We start from the raw sequence: 20,097 nt of genomic DNA on the forward strand, positions 1-20,097 counted from the left end.
TGGACTGTTCTCTAATTAATTCATAGGAAAACCTTTCTTTGAATGAACACGCATATCCTTCAGGTCATTGTGTATACCATTACTGTTCTTGTATATTGTCTGTTGTAGTGTATGCTGTTTTATGCATGTTATGATAGACCACTAGTTAATATAACCTCACCTATATCATGTTTGGTCTCTATGAATTCATCTTCGGATGATCTAATTGATTCGTAAGAGTGAGGAGGAAGTGGGAGGGTGCTGAGCCTGTGGCTGTTCTGCACGCAAACATCAATGTCTTGAACTTGATGCGAGCCGCAACAGGTAGCCAGCGCAGGGAGCTAAAGAGAGGTGTGAAGTGGGCCCTTTTGGGCTCATGGAAGACCAGTCGTGCCGCTGCATTCTGAATCATTTGTCGAGGTTTGATTGCCCTTGATGGAAGTCCAGCCAGAAGAGCATTGCAGTAGTCCAGCCTAGAGATGACAAGGGCCTGGGCAAGAAGTTGTGCAGCATGCTCTGTTTGGAAGGGCCTGATCCTCCTGATGTTGTGCAATGCAAAACTGCATGATCGAGCTGTCTTTACAATATGGTCCTTGAAGGTCAGCTGGTCACCAAAGAATAATTATTGATTAACCTAGCAGGATGATGAAATCATGCTGTAGAGTCGGAGTGGCAGGGAAAACGAGAAGCTCAGTCTTTGCCAGGTTGGGCTGCAGGTGATGTTCCTTTATCCATGCCGAGATGTTTGCCAGGCAGCCTGAGATCCATGCAGCTGCGATTGGATTGTCTGGTTGAAATTAATGATAGAGCTGTGTGTCATCAGCATAGCAATGGTAGGAGAAACCATGTGCTTGTATAATGGGTCACAGTGATGTAGTGTATATGGTGAAGAGGAGGGATCCAAGAACTGATCCCCGAGGAAACCCTGTGACCAGTTGGTGTTCTTTGGATACCTCTCCTCCCCAGGAAACCCTGAAAGACCTACTTGTGAGATAAGATTCAAACCAGTGGAGTGCAGATCCTGTGATGGTAAACAGGAGAATCTGATGATTCACAGTGTCAAAAGTGGCAAATAGATCCAGCAGAATAAGAACTGATGATTTGTAATCAGCTTTCACAATCTGCAGGGCTATACTGACTGATAGTAAAGCAGTCTCAGTTGAATGGCCGCTGCTGAAACCTGATTGGTTAATGTTCAGTTGGTCATTCTGTGAAAGAAATAATGTAACTGTGTCTATAAAGGTGTGAACCACATGTTCCATTCCATTAGAATAACAAAGGAACAGCATTCCTCAGGAACGTCTTGTAGATTGCAGGATCTCCTGCGGGAAGATCCTAACAGTATTGTATCTAGCCCTTTTGTCTTTAGGTATAAAATTCTATCCCACAGACAGAACTTTGGGAGAAGCTAAGATTTAGACTGTTTGAAGGATGGCATGCTAACATCGCTATTGAAGAACTCCTACACTACCATCTTCAATAAATTCTTCTCCCCACCAAAATTTTGGTCAAGCCTGCTTAATTTTTTGTATTAGAGAAATCTAGTACATTGGTGAGCCACCCAAAAGACTGCTCAGCAAACATACAGTAAAGATGATGATACATGGTGCAACTTTTTAGGTTAGAAGGGGTAGTATGCACTGGCCTGTCTAGACAGATATTGTCTTACAAGGGTTAAGATTGTTTGAAGGATGGCATGCTAACATCACTTTTGAAGAACTGCTACATTACCATCTTCAATAAATTCTTCTCCCCACAAAAATTGTGGTCAAGCCTACTTCATTTTTTGTATTAGAGAAATCTAGTACATTGGTGAGCCACCCAAAAGACTGCTCAGCAAACATACAGTAAAGATGATGATACATGGTGCAACTTTTTAGGTTAGAAGGGGTAGTATGCACTGGCCTGTCTAGACAGATATTGTCTTGACAAGAAGTTAAAGTGGATCATAAAGTGTCAGTTGCTGTATTTATATCCAGAGATGAGAAATGGGTGGCTGAGCGAAGAGAGGAGGACACTACAGAGGCAAGATGGAAGGGTGAAAGGGAGCGTAGGTTTTGCCTAAAAGTAACTGGTAGAGGAATACAGGTAGTAATATGTAGGTTAAATGTAATAAAGAAATGATCAGAGATATCTAGAGGTTTTACCAAATGTTGTCTGTGATACAATTGCATGTGTAAATTAAGTCAAGCTGGTTGCCTGATTTGTTAGTGCTTGTGATGGTAAGCCATTTGGATGAAGCTAGGAGTGGAAGTGGAAGTCTGCAGTGTAAGGCTTGTCCAGATGGATTTCGAAGTCACCAAAGACTACAAGTGGACTGCCATCCACAGAGAATGAGGACAGCAGCCCATACAGCTCCTCTATAAAGGTGCCCAGTTGACCAGGAAGGCGATAAATCATTACAATATGGAGTTTAATGATATAGAGAGTTGATCGAGAGAACAGCAGGGATTGCGGTGTCTTCTGGACGAATCCAGGTCTCAGTCAAGCCCAAGATACTAAGAGTAGACAGAGAAGCAATGGCCAGAATGAAGTTTGTTGACAGCTGATTGACAATTCCAGAGACCCACAGAAAATGACAGAGGTGCAGCAGAAGAGGTGCAGATAGGACGTGGCTTAGCAAGATTGCATTGCCGTCTGCGTGTGATGTTAGAGCATTGTTGAGAGAGAACAAGAATGTATTGGAAACATACTACCGCCTACCTGACTCTGCCTGAGAGGTAAGGAAAAATACACTTACTTGAGATTATATTTTTTTATATCTCTGATTGTATTGTTGAAAACAATCGTTTATTGTACTATTGAATAAAATATTAGTTAAGCCGGTGTGTGGTGGGCGTTCTGGCGCAATATGGCTGCTGTCACATAATCCAGGTGGATGCTGCACACTGGTGTTGGTTGCGGGAATTCCCCCTTCCATGTAAAGCGCTTTGAGTACCCAGAAAAGCGCTATATAAATGTAACAAATGAATAATTCATTCATTAAAACAATCTTTTATTGTACTATTGAATAAAATATTAGTTCATTATCAAAGAAAGAAAAAATTAATAGCCATAATATGGACTATTGTAAATGCTGTGATACTGTGATGCTCAGATACTGTTATTTCCTTCTCACATTGCCAATTTCACCATTACCTCTTCACCTGAACAGTTTATGTTGCTGTATATGGTATCATTGTAATCCTTGACCATCAAAACATAGGGGTAGACATCACCTTTTCTGTGTTATCACATTTGGTTCAGGAGATATAACACAAAATACATAATTTGGTTATGGCGGAAAGTAAAATGGTCGCCATGGCAACCACGAGGTGTTTTTGATGGCTCCATTTCTGAAAATGTTCAGGGTAGGGTTGCACCAGCCATTCGTAATTTCTTATTTAAATTAGAACGTTAAGTCCACACTAGAGGCTTAGTAACTACTAGCTAGTTTGTAACTAAATCTATACACTATTTGGTTGCACCAGTTGTTCGTAAGGCAGGACGTAGCAAGTAGTTCGTAAACTCTCCGTAAAGTAATGCGTAGTCGCATAATATGACGTTTACCCTAAATCATACAATTGAAACCTTCAAATACGCGAGCAGAACTTGTTTAAATGCTATGAATTTTAATTTATCCTTCATTCTAACTTCTTTTGCCTCACGTACTAACGGTAAAAATATAAATAAGTTTCCATTAAAAACAATACATTAATAACATTAGTCTATATGTAAGCTATTTTTATATGCAAATAACATTCAGAAACTGTAATTGAAATAAATAAGGATCAATAAATACTGAAAGAAAAAAAAACATAAATGCCATTTATTTATTATTTCATCTGACATGCGCAAGCGCACAGAGGTGCGCTGTAGATGGGGTGTTGAAGACGTGCTAAAAAAGAAACAAAGTACGTTTATTCACATATTGTTCTCTCTCTTAATTTGTACGTGAGTGTAAATGTCAGCAGCATCATATATGCCTAAAGAATTGAAGATTGTCGGGTAAAAGAAGAGCATATTGATGCAGTTCACTCAGTCTGCTATTTTATTCCAACCGTTACTCCTGACCAGACGCCTTCAGAAAATATTTAGTTTATACGTAGAGTTACACTTCAACTACGTGTAATGGTGAAATTTACCCATTTACGTCAAAACTAGGCTAAGTTGTAACTTACGTACAGCTGGTGCAACTGGCCCCAGGGCCCAAACCTGTACAATTGTACCAATATTCATGCTTTTATGAAAAAGTGAACATATCACCTCAAATTTTGCACATATCACCTGGACTAAAGAATAAGACACTCTAAAACTTCTTTTGCATATCCATTAAACCAGGATATTTTTTATTGCACACAAAATTTCAAAACATATTTTTAGCCTTTTTGTCATCTTCCTTTCTTTCTATTTTTCATTTTAAATAAACAAAATCAGAACAAACTTAACACTGTGTGGAGAGAAATAGGCCATATTTGCAAATCATGCATTAAATGGCATGACTCTGAAGTGCTGTTTTCAACCATTTTCTTTTCCCCAGTTCTTTGGAACAACCTTCACAGACCATGATTGAATGATCGATCGATGATTGAACAAAAACTGATCTTTGAGACAGCATCTTTTCTGGTCATGAGTGATTGTTTCGAGCAGGTGAACCTTTGAGAGGGGCAGTCTGCTGCCACTTATACTAAATAGTAAGACACTGTCAAGTGTCAGCACTGTATTTTTTTCAGCAGCATTGATCTAAATGGGATGTGTGTATTAGTTTTCACTGGATAAATAAATATTACATTACTACAGTGGAAAGTAGTTTATTCATAGTTAACTGTATTTTTCTAGTAGCGCCCTCTACTGAGCAGTATTGTTAATTCAAGTTACCATCACTGATTTAACTTTCAGGTAGCCTACTATAAAAGATTATGCACACATCTTTGACCTTTAACCGATTGTGTGCACATCCTGTACCCAGGAGTTGTTTCTGCTCTTTTAAGGGTGCAGCTGCCAGCATTGTGGCAGTAAGGGGCTCCTGGCCTCTCACATGAACCACCGGCTCTGTATTTGTTACTATCTAAAAAACAGTAAAAGAAAGATTGCTGTATTTTTCTATTTAATGCTCAAATGGTCACATTGCAAAGGCCAAAAAAATTTACTTTATGAAGTTGTCCTTAGTTTGAAGGGGGTTTTTTTTGTTGCTTTTCTGTTGACACATAATTTTTACAGTGTTCTTGTATTTACAGAGACAGTCAGCAAAGTTCACACTGCGAGAGGGGGCTAAACTGGGGCCCCTGGACTGTGTTGTACTGGAATGCTGCTACATCATAAATAAATGGTGAATAAAATGCCTCCACACTGTCAATTCACAAAGTTTGATATACGTGCATGTTTTAGGCACTTTCTATGTATGTCAAAAATACTTTTTTTAAATCCAGCTTAATCTTAATTACGTTTAACAGTTAAAAATAGTTCAAAAATGAGGAACGCTTCACGAATTTGCTTGTCATCCTTGCGCTACTGCCGAGCCGATCTTCGGTTCCAATTCTGTTTCAACTGTTCTAATTTGCGCGCACGCTGATTGGCGTGACACTTTGACTGTGATTGGTCCATCGGGATGTTCTAATTTACATGCACCACAATTGGTCCGGATGCGAAGCTTGCTATTTGTCCATTTTGATGTTTCAATTTGCTTTCATGCCGATTGGCCATGTGGACGGGTCCACAGACAGCGCGTTTTTAGAACGGGGTGTGAGGCACGTCAGTACTGTACAGTGCTTCGGTGTGTCAGCATCGACAAAATTATTTCGACATTCATCTTCGCCATTTCAACGCATCAGGTAAGGGTGATCTAGTATTTACTTCGGTGTACATTGGTAACTGTAAGTACTGTAAGCGATTTATGTCGTGTAAATCAGCTACGTAGGCGTAATTTAAGATGCAAATTGCTGTCGATTGCAGAAGTCCGTTTCTTCTGTAATAGTTGAAGCGTCACTTTTTTCGTTTAGGAATTCTGAATTAGTTACAGTATTTCGATGCATCCTTATTGACAAGTAAACGCGGTGTTAATGTAGTAAACGTTTAGTTATCGTGTTTTTGCCAGACGGGTTGTTGTTATTATGACTACCATCGTGGTTTTACTTCCCATTTTATGGTTAAAGTATTGTTACTGTATTAAAACAATGGCACGTAACTGGTTTACTACAAATACCATGAATACTTACATTAAGTTTTTCTCTTTGTGCCTAGAACTGGCACACTTACTGTATGAAATTAATGATGAAGTTTACTTTATAATGAAGTTCAAGGTAAAGTTTACTGTATGTCAGTGTTCTTTGTCACTTGTTGCAAGAGTGCAGGTAACAGCAGGTGTTAAAGTGACCCCCTGCAGTGCCATGTGCACCTGTGTGGGTGTGGGGGACAAACATGAAAGGTCATGGGGTTCACACCCGCTCAGGTGTCTGTTCGACCCTTTGTTCTTCTGAACTTTATGGAGTTGGAAAGAGTTGGTTTTACTGTAGATTACACACTTTTTATTTCTTCATCTTATCAATGCAGTGCTTGATGTATTGAATAGCTAGATCACACTATACTGTATTTGTGTGTTTTAACAGTGCTGTGCCTTATGTTTCTCTCTGTGCCTTATAGAACATGGATTTCAAAGCCAACTTCCGTAGAGAGGGCTCTGGTGAGCTTACGCTCAAGCCATCAGCTGAGGCAGCAGCCCTGGCTGCTGCCTACAGGAAAAACCCCACTCCTGGACGGTCATGGCCTGCTGTTAGGGTCAAGGAGGAGGCCATGGCTCGTGTGGCTGCTGCTGGAGGGGACACCGGAAATTGGCAGCTAGTGCTAAGCGAGAGCGCCCTGCAGTTTGGCCAGTACCGTGGGAAAACCTTTAAATGGTTGCTATCTAATGATGTTGGATATTCAGCCATGGTGCTGGCCTCTCATCGGCAGGAGCGGGAGCGTGGAGACACGTCCACAGCTGCAGTAATGGGCAACAAAGATGCGTTGCTGCAGTATGCGGGCCTGTTTCCAGATGTTATGGCAGCCATACAAGAGTGGCAGTTTCGAGAGGGGTCCGGGACAACGGGCCAGGAGGACAAGCTCCTTGTCGGGTTTGGAAATTTTGTCACCCTGACGTTTAAGGATCTCTATGACGCCAAGGATAAGGACAGAAAGGGGTAAGATGTTAATCTAATAGAAGCTGCTGGCTGTAGGAATGTGTAGTGTATGGGCTTGAGTTAGTAATTTTTTGTTCTCGATTCAGCTTCATCAGGTGGGTGAGGCAGAAGAAGGACATCCATCCTGGCACAAAGATGGAGGCTCTGCAGAAGTACATTAAGAGAAGAGACGCTGAGAAGTTGCGACCAAACCTTCCCAAAACAGCACCTCCAGGCACACGACTTACTTCTTGTTTGCTTGTTATTGGATATTTTGTTGCTTTTACATCTTGTAATTATTAATACTTATTCTAATATTAACAGCGGTCGCTTCTAGCTCGGCGTCTACAGAGGAGCCATCAGATGCTGATTTGCTTGCTGCAGCTGCACACATAGACGTTGCGGGTGAGAATGACATCGTCATGAATGGGTTTACATTTGTGGTTTTGTTTTCAGAATACTGTTGTGCATTGTATAACATGTTTTGTGATTCTGTATTATCAGCTTTCAGATGATGGTTTTGGAAACAGTAAGGTAGGAGGTGTATTACACCTTCTGATCATGCCAGCCCATACCCTGGCTTTTTTGTACCTCTCTTGCCTTTTTATTATTATTTTTTTTTATTCATATTTTTTTTTTGCTTTTTAAATTCCATGGCAATTCCCTTTACACTTTTTTCCACCGCCGCAATTTTTCTTCTCATCTTTGAGCATCTAACTTTTTCACCCAATGCTGCCACACACAATTGTTTGTCATAGTCACCTTATCTTTTTTGCACATCTTCATCTGTATATTTGGTGCATTTCCAATCATTAACTCTAACATACTACTAATGTTTAACATTAGTTCTAACATCTAGCGGTAGTAAATAGTAACTGTATTAATCTCATGTAGTAGTGATTAGTAATATTATATGCAACAATAAATGTAACGTTGCCTTTTCTATGGGTCTCATTCACTTTTTCTTTTATGCTTTGCAGCTGATGCAAGCCAGTCAGTCAGTCAGCCAGAAGCCCTGCCCTCTTCAGAGAGAGCTGTGCCAAAAAAGCAGCCAGCGCCCACTGAAGAAGTAAGACAAATCTTCAAATGGTATCTTAAAAGGAGCCTTCATGAAAGTAAGAAGTAAACACAATTTTTCTCTCTTACTCCCACAGCTGCTGCTGCCTGAAGGTTGGAAGCAGACGCTTCCAAAAGAGCAGCACTTGTGGGTCAGCAAGGCTCTCTTTACGAGAGACAAGTCTGGGAAGTTGGCACTGAACAAAAATCTGCATCTGTGGTGGTCTCCCCCTGGACCCCGTCCTTTGTACTCTCAGCCTCCTTCTAAACCTGACGCCTTCTTTCACAGCAGGCTGTTCCTCTGGGTTCCCTACCGCATGTGGGCATACAAGCTGCTGTGCTTCCAGCCCAACTGCCGTCGCCTTGGGATCCAGCTAACAGCTTCCGGCATGTACAAGACTGTCCGGAGGGTCTTGGACCTAAACGGGTGGTACTTCATGGCGACTGAGTACCTTGAATGCCGGACCTGTAAAAAGAAGCTGGCAGCCTGGTCACGAGACATCCTGGACCAGTTGGATCCCAGCCACCGTGAACAATTTCCTGCAGTCCTTACCTACAGGTATAAGGTGTTTTTAAGTCTCTTAACATAATACCTCTTACTGAACAAAAATATATGGGAATATACGGCAAAATATAATGTGATATATTACATAATACATTTCCATATATTGGAAACTATTGCTCTCATTTTGCAATATACAGCAATATATGCATATATTGTGACATAGAAGTAAATATTGTGCTATGGACTTCTTTATTATCTATAGGTTGTCCTGCGATAGGGAGGTTGTCAGATTGATGCGGGGGCGCACGCTGGGGAACAGTGCCACAGCTCTGTACAGGCACCTGTGCCTCAGGCATAAAGAACATTTCCTGGGCCAGTCAACAATGCACCTGTCTGTGCTGAGGAATTTTGTAACCCAGAACACTGATCCCAGCAGTCTCATTGCCCCGCTGCCACAGATGGTGCCTGTCCCTAGTCCATCTTGGCTGCTGTCAGTGTACACTAGAGACGTACTAACACGGCTACCTGAACTAAAGGCCCGTGTCACCTCTGTCTATGGCTCCATCTCAAAGATGGATTCCACCAAAAAGGTAACACCTGATTTAGTGTTACATTTAGTGTCATTTTTTCATTGTAAAATAAAAATGTCCTGTTCCTTTGATAATGATAATACTTCTTATCATGTACTTTAGGTCACCAAGAAGCTAGCTGGTGATGCTGCTGGCACCACTGCGTGGGTGACAGATGTGGGGAACGAAATTGGACAAGTCCTCATGTGTGTCCTCACAGAAGGAGAGGGAAAGGGCCTGCTTCCCATGTGTTCCGGACTTGTGGATCGCTACCGCCGAGCTGGAGAAGCTCCTCCGCAAGTCCTTTATGTGGACCGGGACTGCTGCAGTGTAGGAGGTAAAAGCAAGGCGGCGGCAATGTTTAGTGAGTGGGACCAGCTGGTGGTCAGGCTGGATGTGTGGCATTTCATGCGGCGCATCGCAGTCGGGGTCACCACGGACTGCCACCCGCTGTACGCCCCCTTCATGGGACGCCTCTCAGCCTGCATCTTCGAGTGGGATGCTGGTGATGTTGAGAGGTTGAAGGAGGCCTGCGGCTGCAAGCCCACCACTAAAGAGTTGGCAAGGCACTGTCGTCGCCGCACTCGTGGGGCCCAGGAGACTAAGGAGCTGATCGGACAGCTCCTAAAGGACTTCATGGAGGCAACGGACACAATGGGAGTCAGGCTCTTTGACACGGACAGGATGGAAGAGATCTAGCGGACACAGCAGCGCCACATCGACTGCATCCAGGAGCCACCAGGTGTGCAGCTGTACAGGAAGATAGGGCAGGTGACCAAAGGGGGGGTCATTCTGCCCCAGTATCGCTGTGCACGTGGCTCAACATCCTTGGAGTCCTTCCACCTGCACCTAAACCTCTTTGTGCCAGGTATGCATTTTTCCTAAACAATGCGAGTTGTTTGTTCATGTGTTTTCCATGGTGCTAACTTCTTTCTGCCTGCTTTTTTAGGAACAAGTGCAAGTGACCTTCATTTTCAGATGTACCTGCTGGAAGGGCTTGTACAATGGAATGAGGCTCGTGCGGTTGCTGCCGTTGAAGGTGGCAGCAGAAATTATATCTGCTATGGTGGCCAACTGCAGCAGTACGCAAACATCCTGAGCCAGCTATTTATGGGCCTTAATTTGGCGGAGGACTACACCAGCCCTGGCGAATACACAGGTAACATGTTTGTGCACACATGACACTTTTGTGTAGTAGCTGTGACACCTGTATTTCACCCATGTGCTCATCACACTTTGAATGTCTACAGGTGAACTCATTGGTGTGGAATACTTGTATTCCCAAACAAGTAAAGCTTTTGAGGAAGACTTCGGTGCGTATCCTGATACTCCAGATGGGATTCAGGATGAAGACCTGAAGAGTGATCTGGAGAGTGATGAGGGGTTTGAGGATGTGGAGTTGGATGGTGAGCCCCTTGAAATCATGGAGCTCAGCTTCGATCCCCCAGAACCCATTCAGCAGCAGGCAGAGGCCATACAACCTCCTGGTCCGTCATCAGATACAGCAGAGTCTTCCTTGCCAGAGCCCATGAGAGATGAGCCGCCCACTCAGAGCCAGGTAACTGTACTCCCATATAGATATTAACATTGTGATAATGATCCTTTATTTTTATGTAAGTGGAAATGACCTTATATTCTTAATTTCAGGGGGTGCAGAGCCATGTAGCAGAGTCTTCCTTGCCTGAGCCCATGGAAGATGAGCCAGCCACTCAGAGCCAGGTGACTAAATTACCCTATAGGCATTAACACTGTGATAATGATCTTTTATTTTGAAGTAGAAGTTACTTCATTACCTTACTTTTAGATGTTTCAAAGTGATATGACAGAATAAGCATGATAACACTTAAGAGAGTGTAATAATTTACTTTAATGCACAGATGGAGAGCCTGGGACCAGATGGCAGACCTGGCTATGACCACGTCGTCAGGTTAGCCAACAGTCTGGTGGACCTCAGGCATGAGGGGTTCATTACACAGCAGAAGGTGGAGGAGATTGTGACTCTCTGGGATAAACTGTCAGAGTTTGACAAGGGCGCTCTCATCTACCCAGCTCGCCACCGCGATAGGCTGGTGAAGGGGCGCTTCAAAGTCAGTCATTCTGTGACGAATGTGACCCCTGGAGCTGACAGTTTGAAGCGGTATGTGTCCATGTTTGCCAATCAGTTTGTATAATTTGTATTTAATTTGTTTTTCATATATTCATCAAATAATCTACTTAACATTAATTTGTTTTTTTTTTCACAGCTGCTTCCTTGGTGAAGGCAGTGGACCTGCTCAGTGGCCCAATGCCAGCCGTCTTGTGGAGGCAGTCTGCCTGGCTCTATGCAGAATTTACCCCGCTGGTCAGACAGTGGCTGGTGTCAAGGTAAACAGGTGGGCTGTCATTCTGCGTGACTACAGGATGATAACAGATGTAGTCCTGGACAGCCCCAGACTCATGGCTGAAACAAGGTTGCAGCTGTTTGAGTTAAATCAGCACACTCTTTCACAATGGTAGGTTCAGTAATTAATTGTTCATGCACAATTGTTGTCATATACCACCCTTCTCTGCACGTGTACTAATTGTCATATTGTCTTTACATAGGCACAATGCACGGAAAAGGAGGCAGGAAAGGGAGGTCTTGGAGCAGAGCATTCAGACCTTTACCACTCCCTTGGTGGCCTCTGAACCCCTCCCACCTGTGCTGTATAAGCATCCGGAACCGGTCCGGCATGGGCACCATGCCTATGAGTTCATCATTCCGGCGGATGCATCAGGACAGGCAGTACAGCGTGTTCGAGGCCAACCTCCTCCAGTGGGCTCAGCGTCAGCAGCTGTTGCCATGCCTGCTGCAGCACAGCATGCCCAAGGACAGCCTCCTCCAGTCCAGGTGGGCTTTGCGGTCCCTGACCCTGCCCGCTTGCTTCAAGCTACAGACACTGCAGCTATTGCTGTACCTGCTGCTACACCTCCCGGTCCAAAGGTGCCAAGGACCACAGCTTGGCGGCGGAGGAAGGCAGCGGAGGCAGCTGCAGCACAAGGTGCAACACCCAAAAAGAGACAACAGACTGAACAATACATTTGCCAAAAGTGTGGCCAACCGAAGACAAAGGAGTTTGGCCACAGTCGGTTCCGAGTTGCCCACTTTTGTGCCAAGGCATCTGGAAAAACTGTGGAGCAGTGGATAGAGGAGATGAGAAGGGGACAAAAATAAGTTATATATTGCATAATATGTATATACTGTTACATAGTCAGATATGCAAAAGAAATCTATCGTATCTCTTGCTCTGGCTACTGTGTATAGACCGCCAGGGCTGTATACAGATTTCCTAAAAGAATTTGCAGATCTCCTCTCAGACCTATTGGTTACTGTTGATAAAGCGCTAATTGTCGGAGATTTTATGACTTGACGACATAGTTGAAGAGTTTTATATAGTTTGAGTGTTTATATAGTGTCGTTTCTTTATATATTTAATGTTAATAAAGATTGCCCTTTTCTCATATGTCTGTTTTATTAGATATTCATATTTATTGTGCATTTTGGAATCCTTACAGTATACCTATAGTAAATTGTCAGATGACTTAAAAATACTATTGAATATATACATCTTACTTTAAAAGTTAATTTATTTAAAAGAACATTGAAGCACTCACATTCAAGAATAATATTAAAGCACTTATACTGCTTTAAAAATGTACATATGGTTATTTTTTTTTTTAAGATTGATAAAACAATTAGGATTAGTATGAAAGCATGTTTACAAAAACAATAAACTGCCTCATAAATTTCATGTAATTATACTATTTAAATATAACAATGCTATTTAAATATGTTATAGATATTTGAAATATATGCAATTTTATTATATTTTTTAATTATTTTAGTAATTTTTTTTATTTAAAATATAAGTGTCCTGAATGCCATTGATACATATATAAACAATACATTAGGTAATTGAAGAATTCAATTAAATAAAAACTAAAATTTGTAAAATTGTAAATAACAATTCTATAAATGTTAAATATAAACAATAATATTACATATATTAATCAATAATAATATCAATAATATTAATAAAAATATCAATAAAAGTGTGTTTATGTTTACATATCTGCTCTAATAGCCTTAGGAGTATCTCAAGTTAATAGCAGACCACAGCACTCAATTTAATTCAGCAGATATTTTCAGTGAAATTTAACAACTGAAATGGTTAAATTGTATTCATGCAAAACCATGATAAAACCTTGATATTCAGCATTCAGCACAAACATTAACAAACATTAACCATACATTATACAATTAAAAGCTTTCTACGCTGGATTGTACATCTCAGGTTGTGCTTATGTTTAGCTCTACAAAACTGAAAAATCTATTACACACGTTTATTAACTTAAAGCTTATTTTAATAAAAGCTCTGTAAAGTCCTTGCAAATGTGTCCCTGCCACAAACTCAATCACTGTAATAAGAATAAGACTATCAAAAACTCTTTTTGCATGTCCATTAAGCCAGGATAATTTTTATTGCACACAGAAATTTCAAAAAATATTTTTTAGCCTTTTTTTTTTGTCATTTTACTTTTAATTTTTTTTTTAATAAACAAAATCAGAACAAACTTAACACTGTGGAGAGCAAAAGGACATTTGCAGTGTGCGAACCATGCATTAAATAGCATTACTCTGAAGTGCTGTTTTCTTTTCCCCCCGTTCTCTGGAACAACTCTCACAGACCTTCAGTGAGCATGCCTGCAAAAATCAAACAAAGTTGGTCAGCATTTGTGTGTGACAATTGCATGTGTTATTAATTGGCATTGTACACGTTTAAGGCCAAATATTAAGACAGAAGAATGCAAGTAGATTACCTGCCTTACAAGCTCCCTCTCACTTTGCCGACAGTTCCTTGGCTTGATGAGCCTGAAGCACCGCTACAGCCTCTTCAACCTAAACAGTGCAGAAAAGTGCAATGATCAAACAAAATCTGATCTTTGAGACTAAATGTCGAGTACATGTTTTGAGCAGGTGAACCTTGGAGTGCAGGGACTCTGGAGACTCGAGCATGTGCAGTAGTTCAGAGTTGTCAATCTCCAGCAGCATGCCTGTAATCTTTCCCGCAAGAGTCGGATGCAAGGCCTGGATAAGTGGATACAGCCGCTCACCTGTATAGGATGCAAACAGTTTGGTCATTTTACTCGTGTTACGAAGTAGTACATAGATTGTGTGCTATATTCCAAGCCTTCTGAAGCCATATGATAACTATATGCTGCTTTACACTAAATAGACACTGTAAAGTGTCGGCACTACACCCTCTACTGAAGAGTATTGTTAATTTAGGTTACCATCACTGGTTTAAGAAGCAGGTGGTATAACATGATTGAAACTGCTCACAACTTTAACTTTTAAGTGACCGTGTGTGTGCATTCCATACCCAGGAGTTGTTTCTGCTCTTTTAAGGGTGCAGCTGCCAGCATTGAGGCAGTAAGGGGCTCCTGGCCTCTCACATGAACCGCCGGCTCTGTATTCTGTACTACCTAAAAAACAGTAAAAGAAAGACTGTTATATTTCTCTATTTAAATGCTCTTAAGTCATTTGAGGTAATTGACAGAATTCAATTAAATAAAAAAATCATTGTAAAAATTATATTGTAAATAAAAAAATTATACAATTTTAAATACAAATACACCAATTATATTTTAATATGAGGCTATTTATTCAGACCATTCAAGTAAAATATAATAACATTTTCTGATTTAAATCACATTATATTCTGACAGCAGCCTGCAGCTCACTTCTTAAGCAGCACATGGCTACTTAATATGCATATGTCATGCCCCAGTAATTTCAAATTATTTCTTTATTTTTAGCAGCATGAGCACCTTACAACCCCACAGGTGGCCCCATTGGAGTTTTGAGGTCACCACCATGAAGTTCAAGGTCATGGAATGACCCCAGGTGTGCCAGGGGCCACAGGGGGGCTACAGAGAAGATCCGTCAGGTTCCTTTGCGCAGGGGCCATGCTAATCTTCTCTGTATCGTTCCAATTTTAGTATATGTGCTGCCGAAGCAAGCACGAACAAGTGGTCTAGACGTCTGGTATATATAGCAGTGTCTCCGGGAAAGTCTTCTCGAAGGTGGTGAGTGGTTAAACCATGATTTTGTCATTTACCAGGACAATACAAGCACATCTGATGTGCTGCAACATACAGATGTCAGTATTCACACTCATTTCTGATCCTTTAAACCAGTGGTCACCAACCTTTTTAGGCCCAAGATCCCTGACCTCGGCCTTTATGAAAGACAAGATCTACCTATTGAAGAATTGATAGAAAAAGACATCCCACAATGTGCTTCAAATTTGAGGCCTTTTACTTAGTATTTTAATTAGTGATGCGCCGATCATAGCGGATTCAGAATTCAGTTTTCTTCTGTTTTTTTTTTAACTAGCAAATTGGATTCTGATACTGATTTTTAAGCAAACTTATTTATTGGCTATTTGCTTTATAACAAACAAATCTTGTCTTTAAGCAAAAATATCTAGCCATTTGAAATTAGAGGCAACCACTGCATTTTAATCATGATCTGCACGGGCAGTTGTTTTTGATTTGATTTAGATTAATTTCAGGATTTAAAACAAAAACAGAATGGTCTGACTTTGTGTTATTTATTTATTTGCTACATAAAACATCTGCACCAAACAACAACAGCAGGTCTGAATGAGACGCACTCTCTGACAGCAGGCGGCGCCTATGATCAGGGTTGCCAGGTTTTCGCAATAAAACTAGTCCAATCGCGTTTCGAGGAGGGTTTGCCTGTAAAAATCGCATTCCGGGGTAAAATACACGTTTTTCAGCGGGGATCTTCATGTAAAATTCACATTCCAGGGACTAAATATCACGTTATTGGGGTCGCTTCAACCCGCGGACATGAACAACAACCCGCGGCAACAGTGTTAAGTAGCCGAATTCCGCGGGAAAACCACAGACTTGGCAACACCGCTTATGAACCGACCGCACTATAGCGTTTCCTTGGTTACCTCTGAAGAAGGTATGCCCTTGCCATCGAAACTTTTCTCAAGACAGTACCCTTCAGTGATGTATTAATATAACCCCATAAATGTAATGCATTTTTGTACTTATTTTACTGTTTTTTTCGGGATCTACTGGGACAGTATAAAGATAAAGATCTACCAGTCGATCGCGATCGACGGGTTGGCGGCCACTGCTTTAAACTATATATTTGGTGTAATTTATGTTTTTCTGCCAAGAAACAGACAAGCATGCAGATCAGGCGGCCCTCTAGCCAGTAGGATTGGCTCTCAGTGCTGACGCATTCAGGTCATGTGATCCGTTCTCCTCCCCAGCACTGCAGCTCCCAACCCCCAACGTCAGGACTGCTCTCGTGACTCCTGTGAGACCATTACACCAGAAGCCGAAGCATCCAAGGGCTTTTGTTTTATATTTAACTTATTTTGTAAATTTAGGAGAAGGGTATAACTGCAGCCTGGAGATCTCCAAATGGGGGCGGGATCTCCAAAACGGGGTGGGAGCTCCAAAATAGGGCATGGCTTCCTCCCATTGACAGACAGGCACATGACACGTATGCGCTATTTTTTCCCCCAATCCACTTGTGCAAACTCCGCCCCACAGCTGATGCTAAAGATTTTATTGGTTGTCAATTAAAGTGTTGATTTCCTACATTATGCTACAAAAAATGCTAACCCCTAAACCTACCCCACACCTGACCCTAACCTTAACCAGTTAAATTAACTGCACGGCGGGATTGCTGCTGAATAACGTGGTAAAGAAAGTTCAGTTCGGGAGATAAACAGTTAATAAGATTATGCGATATGAGATCGTTCCGTAACTCCCCAACCGGACCTCACCGGACAATGGCACCTTTTTAGTTACACCCAGCGTCACTACCCCCTCCTACCCTGCGAATTTCGACCCCCGGGACGCCCCCGTTGCTTAGGACAAAGCATTTATAAAGTTTTATTTTGAAATGTAAGTCAATAACAATTGGCTGGAGCCAGAGCCAATGGTGAAAGTCTTAGCGTGAGGAGACCCCACCCCATTTTGGAGGTTCTGCCCACTTTTGGAGTTCACGCCCCGTTTTGGAGATCTCCGGTCTGCAGTTATATCTACTTGCCTGTGAGACCATTACACCAGAAGCCGAAGCATCCAAGGGCCTTTGTTTTATATTTAACTTCTTTTGTAAATTTAGAGTCTACAGTGCCTCCATCTGCCACAAGAGGGATCTCCTCATCTGCAAAAACAATGTTTTATAGCCCTGAGTTATAGCACAATTCACTTAACTCAAATAAAATAAAATAAAAATAGTGCGCACAACAGTGTGTCTGAAATGTACATTAGCAAGGTCTTTCACTGAATCCTTAATGTGAACCTACTTTTATTTTAATGTTATGAAATCTACACATTACTACAATGAAACAAAGACCGTTTTGTCAAAAGGAGAGTGAGCTAACATGTTAGCCTTTTGTCACCGTTCATGTTCCCCAGCTCCACACAATCCTCATCCACATTACATCTGCTTCCCTCACTCTCTCAAGACCCTTGCATACAGAGGCAGACAAAAGATGATCCACAAATCTACATAAATATGATTTGAGGTTCCTAGAAGCAGTGCAAAACTTGATAGTTTGTATTTGGCTGTTATAGTTTTAGCTGTAATGTCTCAGTTCACCTCTAGAGGGTCTCAAGTATAAGCTATGGGTTTCTCCACAGCTAGAGAGCATGTTAATTCAAAGTGATGTCTTTCTCTGCCACTAGGTGGCTCTCGAGTATAGGATCTGCCACTGTTTATCAATAAAAGGTCACTTCGGTCTTAAGTTTCAGTATTTTACTGCATAAGCAGATAAATAGCGAATTTGGATCTTATTCCTTCATTTAAACTTTACCCATTCTGCCAGCTTGTTGCACTTATTAGCACAAATTAAGTCTTATTTGTGGTTTCATGCATTTGATCAGTCATAAGCCTAAGAGGGTGGTGCTTGCGGTTCGCTGGGCTGTTTGCGTTCTTCGGGACATTCTAACGTGACTTCATGTATCACAGTCTTAATACATAACCGAATTCTATATGCACCTTATTGATGATGCATACTATATATACACACACACACACACACACACACACACAAGCTGATGCTCCCAGAATACGAACGAAACGCGATAAATTGCACGTTACACTTTTCCGCGTAGAAAACCACTAGAAAGACAGTACTCAGTGCGGCTTAATATATAAAGAAATTGATATGGAGGCACCAGACAAGAGATCTGCATAAAGTTCTTCATGGGCAGGGGTTCAAGTGTAAAGCATCTATCACGGAGTAATTCCAATATAGCAGTTGCTAGTAATACGTACTCGCATGGAAAGAGCTGCATTGAAAATGGAGCAGCTTACTCAGAGTTCTCACGTGCTCGGAGTCTGATGACGCTCAGTCTCCATTTGGCTTCTATCAGTCAGGAGACGTTTATTACGAGCACGTGGTTGTAAACCAATGAAACCGTGGGAGTTTCGGGAAACATTTTGCCAAGCAACCAATTAAACGATGGCGTCTGAAACATTTTGTCCAGCAACCAATGAAACCTGACACTCACTGACACGCCCCTAACTCGGAAACTTGGGAGTCGGAGTTTAAAGAAAATTCTGGGTTTCCCACTCTTAATTACGACTTTGTGGTGACATTCATGTGCCATTGACTTAAATAAGATCTTTCCTACATGACTTGAATAAACCGATTGCAGTATAGGTCATAAACCCCGTCCTCTCCAAGAAAATGAATGGGATGCAAGCCAAACTAAATTACACTTCCTATACATTTTTCCCAACGATAGTTTCCATCATTTAGGTAGTTTTTATCAAGTTGATGTATGTTCAAGTGTTTGTTTTTCTAATAGGTTTGCTTTCAGTTATTGGATGCTATAAAAACAGGATGTGACAACATTATTGTGAGCTTGTGATTGGGTTTGCAGGACTTTGATACGACGGTTCCAGCTCATGATTACTACTGCAGACTCGAATTCCAAATTACATCATTAGCGCAATATAGCAGGGACATTTTGGCTTCAACTTTCTACAGCTGAAGGCAATAGAGACACGTTGTCCATTTTTTTTTTTTTTTTTTTTTTTTTTTTAACAGTCTATGGTTCCAGTACATTACCCTCAATCTCGCATTTCTCTTCAAACAGTCCCTAAAATAGCGCCGGTGTTCTGACGATTTGCACAATTCGACAACAAAAAAAATGCTACCCATCAGATTACGCTTTATTAAAGTCTACAGGTGCATCTCAATAAATTAGAATGTCGTGGAAAAGTTCATTTATTTCAGTAATTCAACTCAAATTGTGAAACTCGTGTATTAAATAAATTCAATGCACACAGACTGAATTAGTTTAAGTCTTTTGTTCTTTTAATTGTGATGATTTTGGCTCACATTTAACAAAAACCCACCAATTCACTATCTCAACAAATTAGAATACTTCATAAGACCAAAAAAAAAACATTTTTAGTGAATTGTTGGCCTTCTGGAAAGTATGTTCATTTACTGTACATGTACTCAATACTTGGTAGGGGCTCCTTTTGCTTTAATTACTGCCTTAATTCGGCGTGGCATGGAGGTGATCAGTTTGTGGCACTGCTGAGGTGGTATGGAAGCCCAGGTTTCTTTGACAGTGGCCTTCAGCTCATCTGCATTTTTTGGTCTCGTTTCTCATTTTCCTCTCTTGACAATACCCCATAGATTCTCTATGGGGTTCAGGTCTGGTGAGTTTGCTGGCCAGTCAAGCACACCAACACCATGATCATTTAACCAACTTTTGGTGCTTTTGGAAGTGTGGGCAGGTGCCAAATCCTGCTGGAAAA

General features: G+C 41.3%; 2 protein-coding genes and 1 pseudogene across 2 annotated transcripts in view; 2 read left to right on the plus strand and 1 right to left on the minus strand.

The window, feature by feature from the left end:
* The first annotated feature begins 5,464 nt into the window (after positions 1 to 5,464).
* On the plus strand, positions 5,465 to 7,302 carry LOC107691550 (uncharacterized). The gene is made up of 2 exons (XM_016490192.1): positions 5,465 to 5,789; positions 6,598 to 7,302. Exons 1-2 carry the CDS (start codon positions 5,601 to 5,603, stop codon positions 7,135 to 7,137), a joined length of 729 nt encoding a protein of 242 aa, XP_016345678.1. The 5' UTR covers positions 5,465 to 5,600; the 3' UTR covers positions 7,138 to 7,302.
* Positions 7,303 to 7,413: 111 nt separating this feature from the next.
* Positions 7,414 to 11,738, plus strand: LOC107691549 (uncharacterized; annotated as a pseudogene).
* Positions 11,739 to 13,709: 1,971 nt separating this feature from the next.
* Positions 13,710 to 20,097, minus strand: part of LOC107691580 (polyadenylate-binding protein 1-like) — an 18,285-nt gene continuing 11,897 nt past the window's right edge. Inside the window, exons 13-16 of the mRNA XM_016490247.1 lie at positions 14,645 to 14,747; positions 14,245 to 14,375; positions 14,082 to 14,160; positions 13,710 to 13,965 (exon numbers count right to left, since the gene is read on the minus strand). Of these exons, the coding sequence (XP_016345733.1) occupies positions 14,101 to 14,160; positions 14,245 to 14,375; positions 14,645 to 14,747 (294 nt within the window). The 3' untranslated portion in view covers positions 13,710 to 13,965; positions 14,082 to 14,100. The remainder of the gene's footprint in view (positions 13,966 to 14,081; positions 14,161 to 14,244; positions 14,376 to 14,644; positions 14,748 to 20,097) is intronic.

The sequence above is a fragment of the Sinocyclocheilus anshuiensis genome, unplaced genomic scaffold (genome assembly GCF_001515605.1).
Source record: "Sinocyclocheilus anshuiensis isolate Anshui unplaced genomic scaffold, SAMN03320099.WGS_v1.1 scaffold630, whole genome shotgun sequence".
Classification (NCBI taxonomy): domain Eukaryota; kingdom Metazoa; phylum Chordata; class Actinopteri; order Cypriniformes; family Cyprinidae; genus Sinocyclocheilus; species Sinocyclocheilus anshuiensis.

Bases quoted from the DNA above. Each gene is read 5' to 3' on its own strand.
- LOC107691550 (XM_016490192.1), top strand. From the start codon at position 5,601: ATGCGAAGCTTGCTATTTGTCCATTTTGATGTTTCAATTTGCTTTCAT. The intron at 5,790-6,597 runs GTAAGGGTGATC...TGTGCCTTATAG, and splicing joins TCGCCATTTCAACGCATCAG to AACATGGATTTCAAAGCCAA.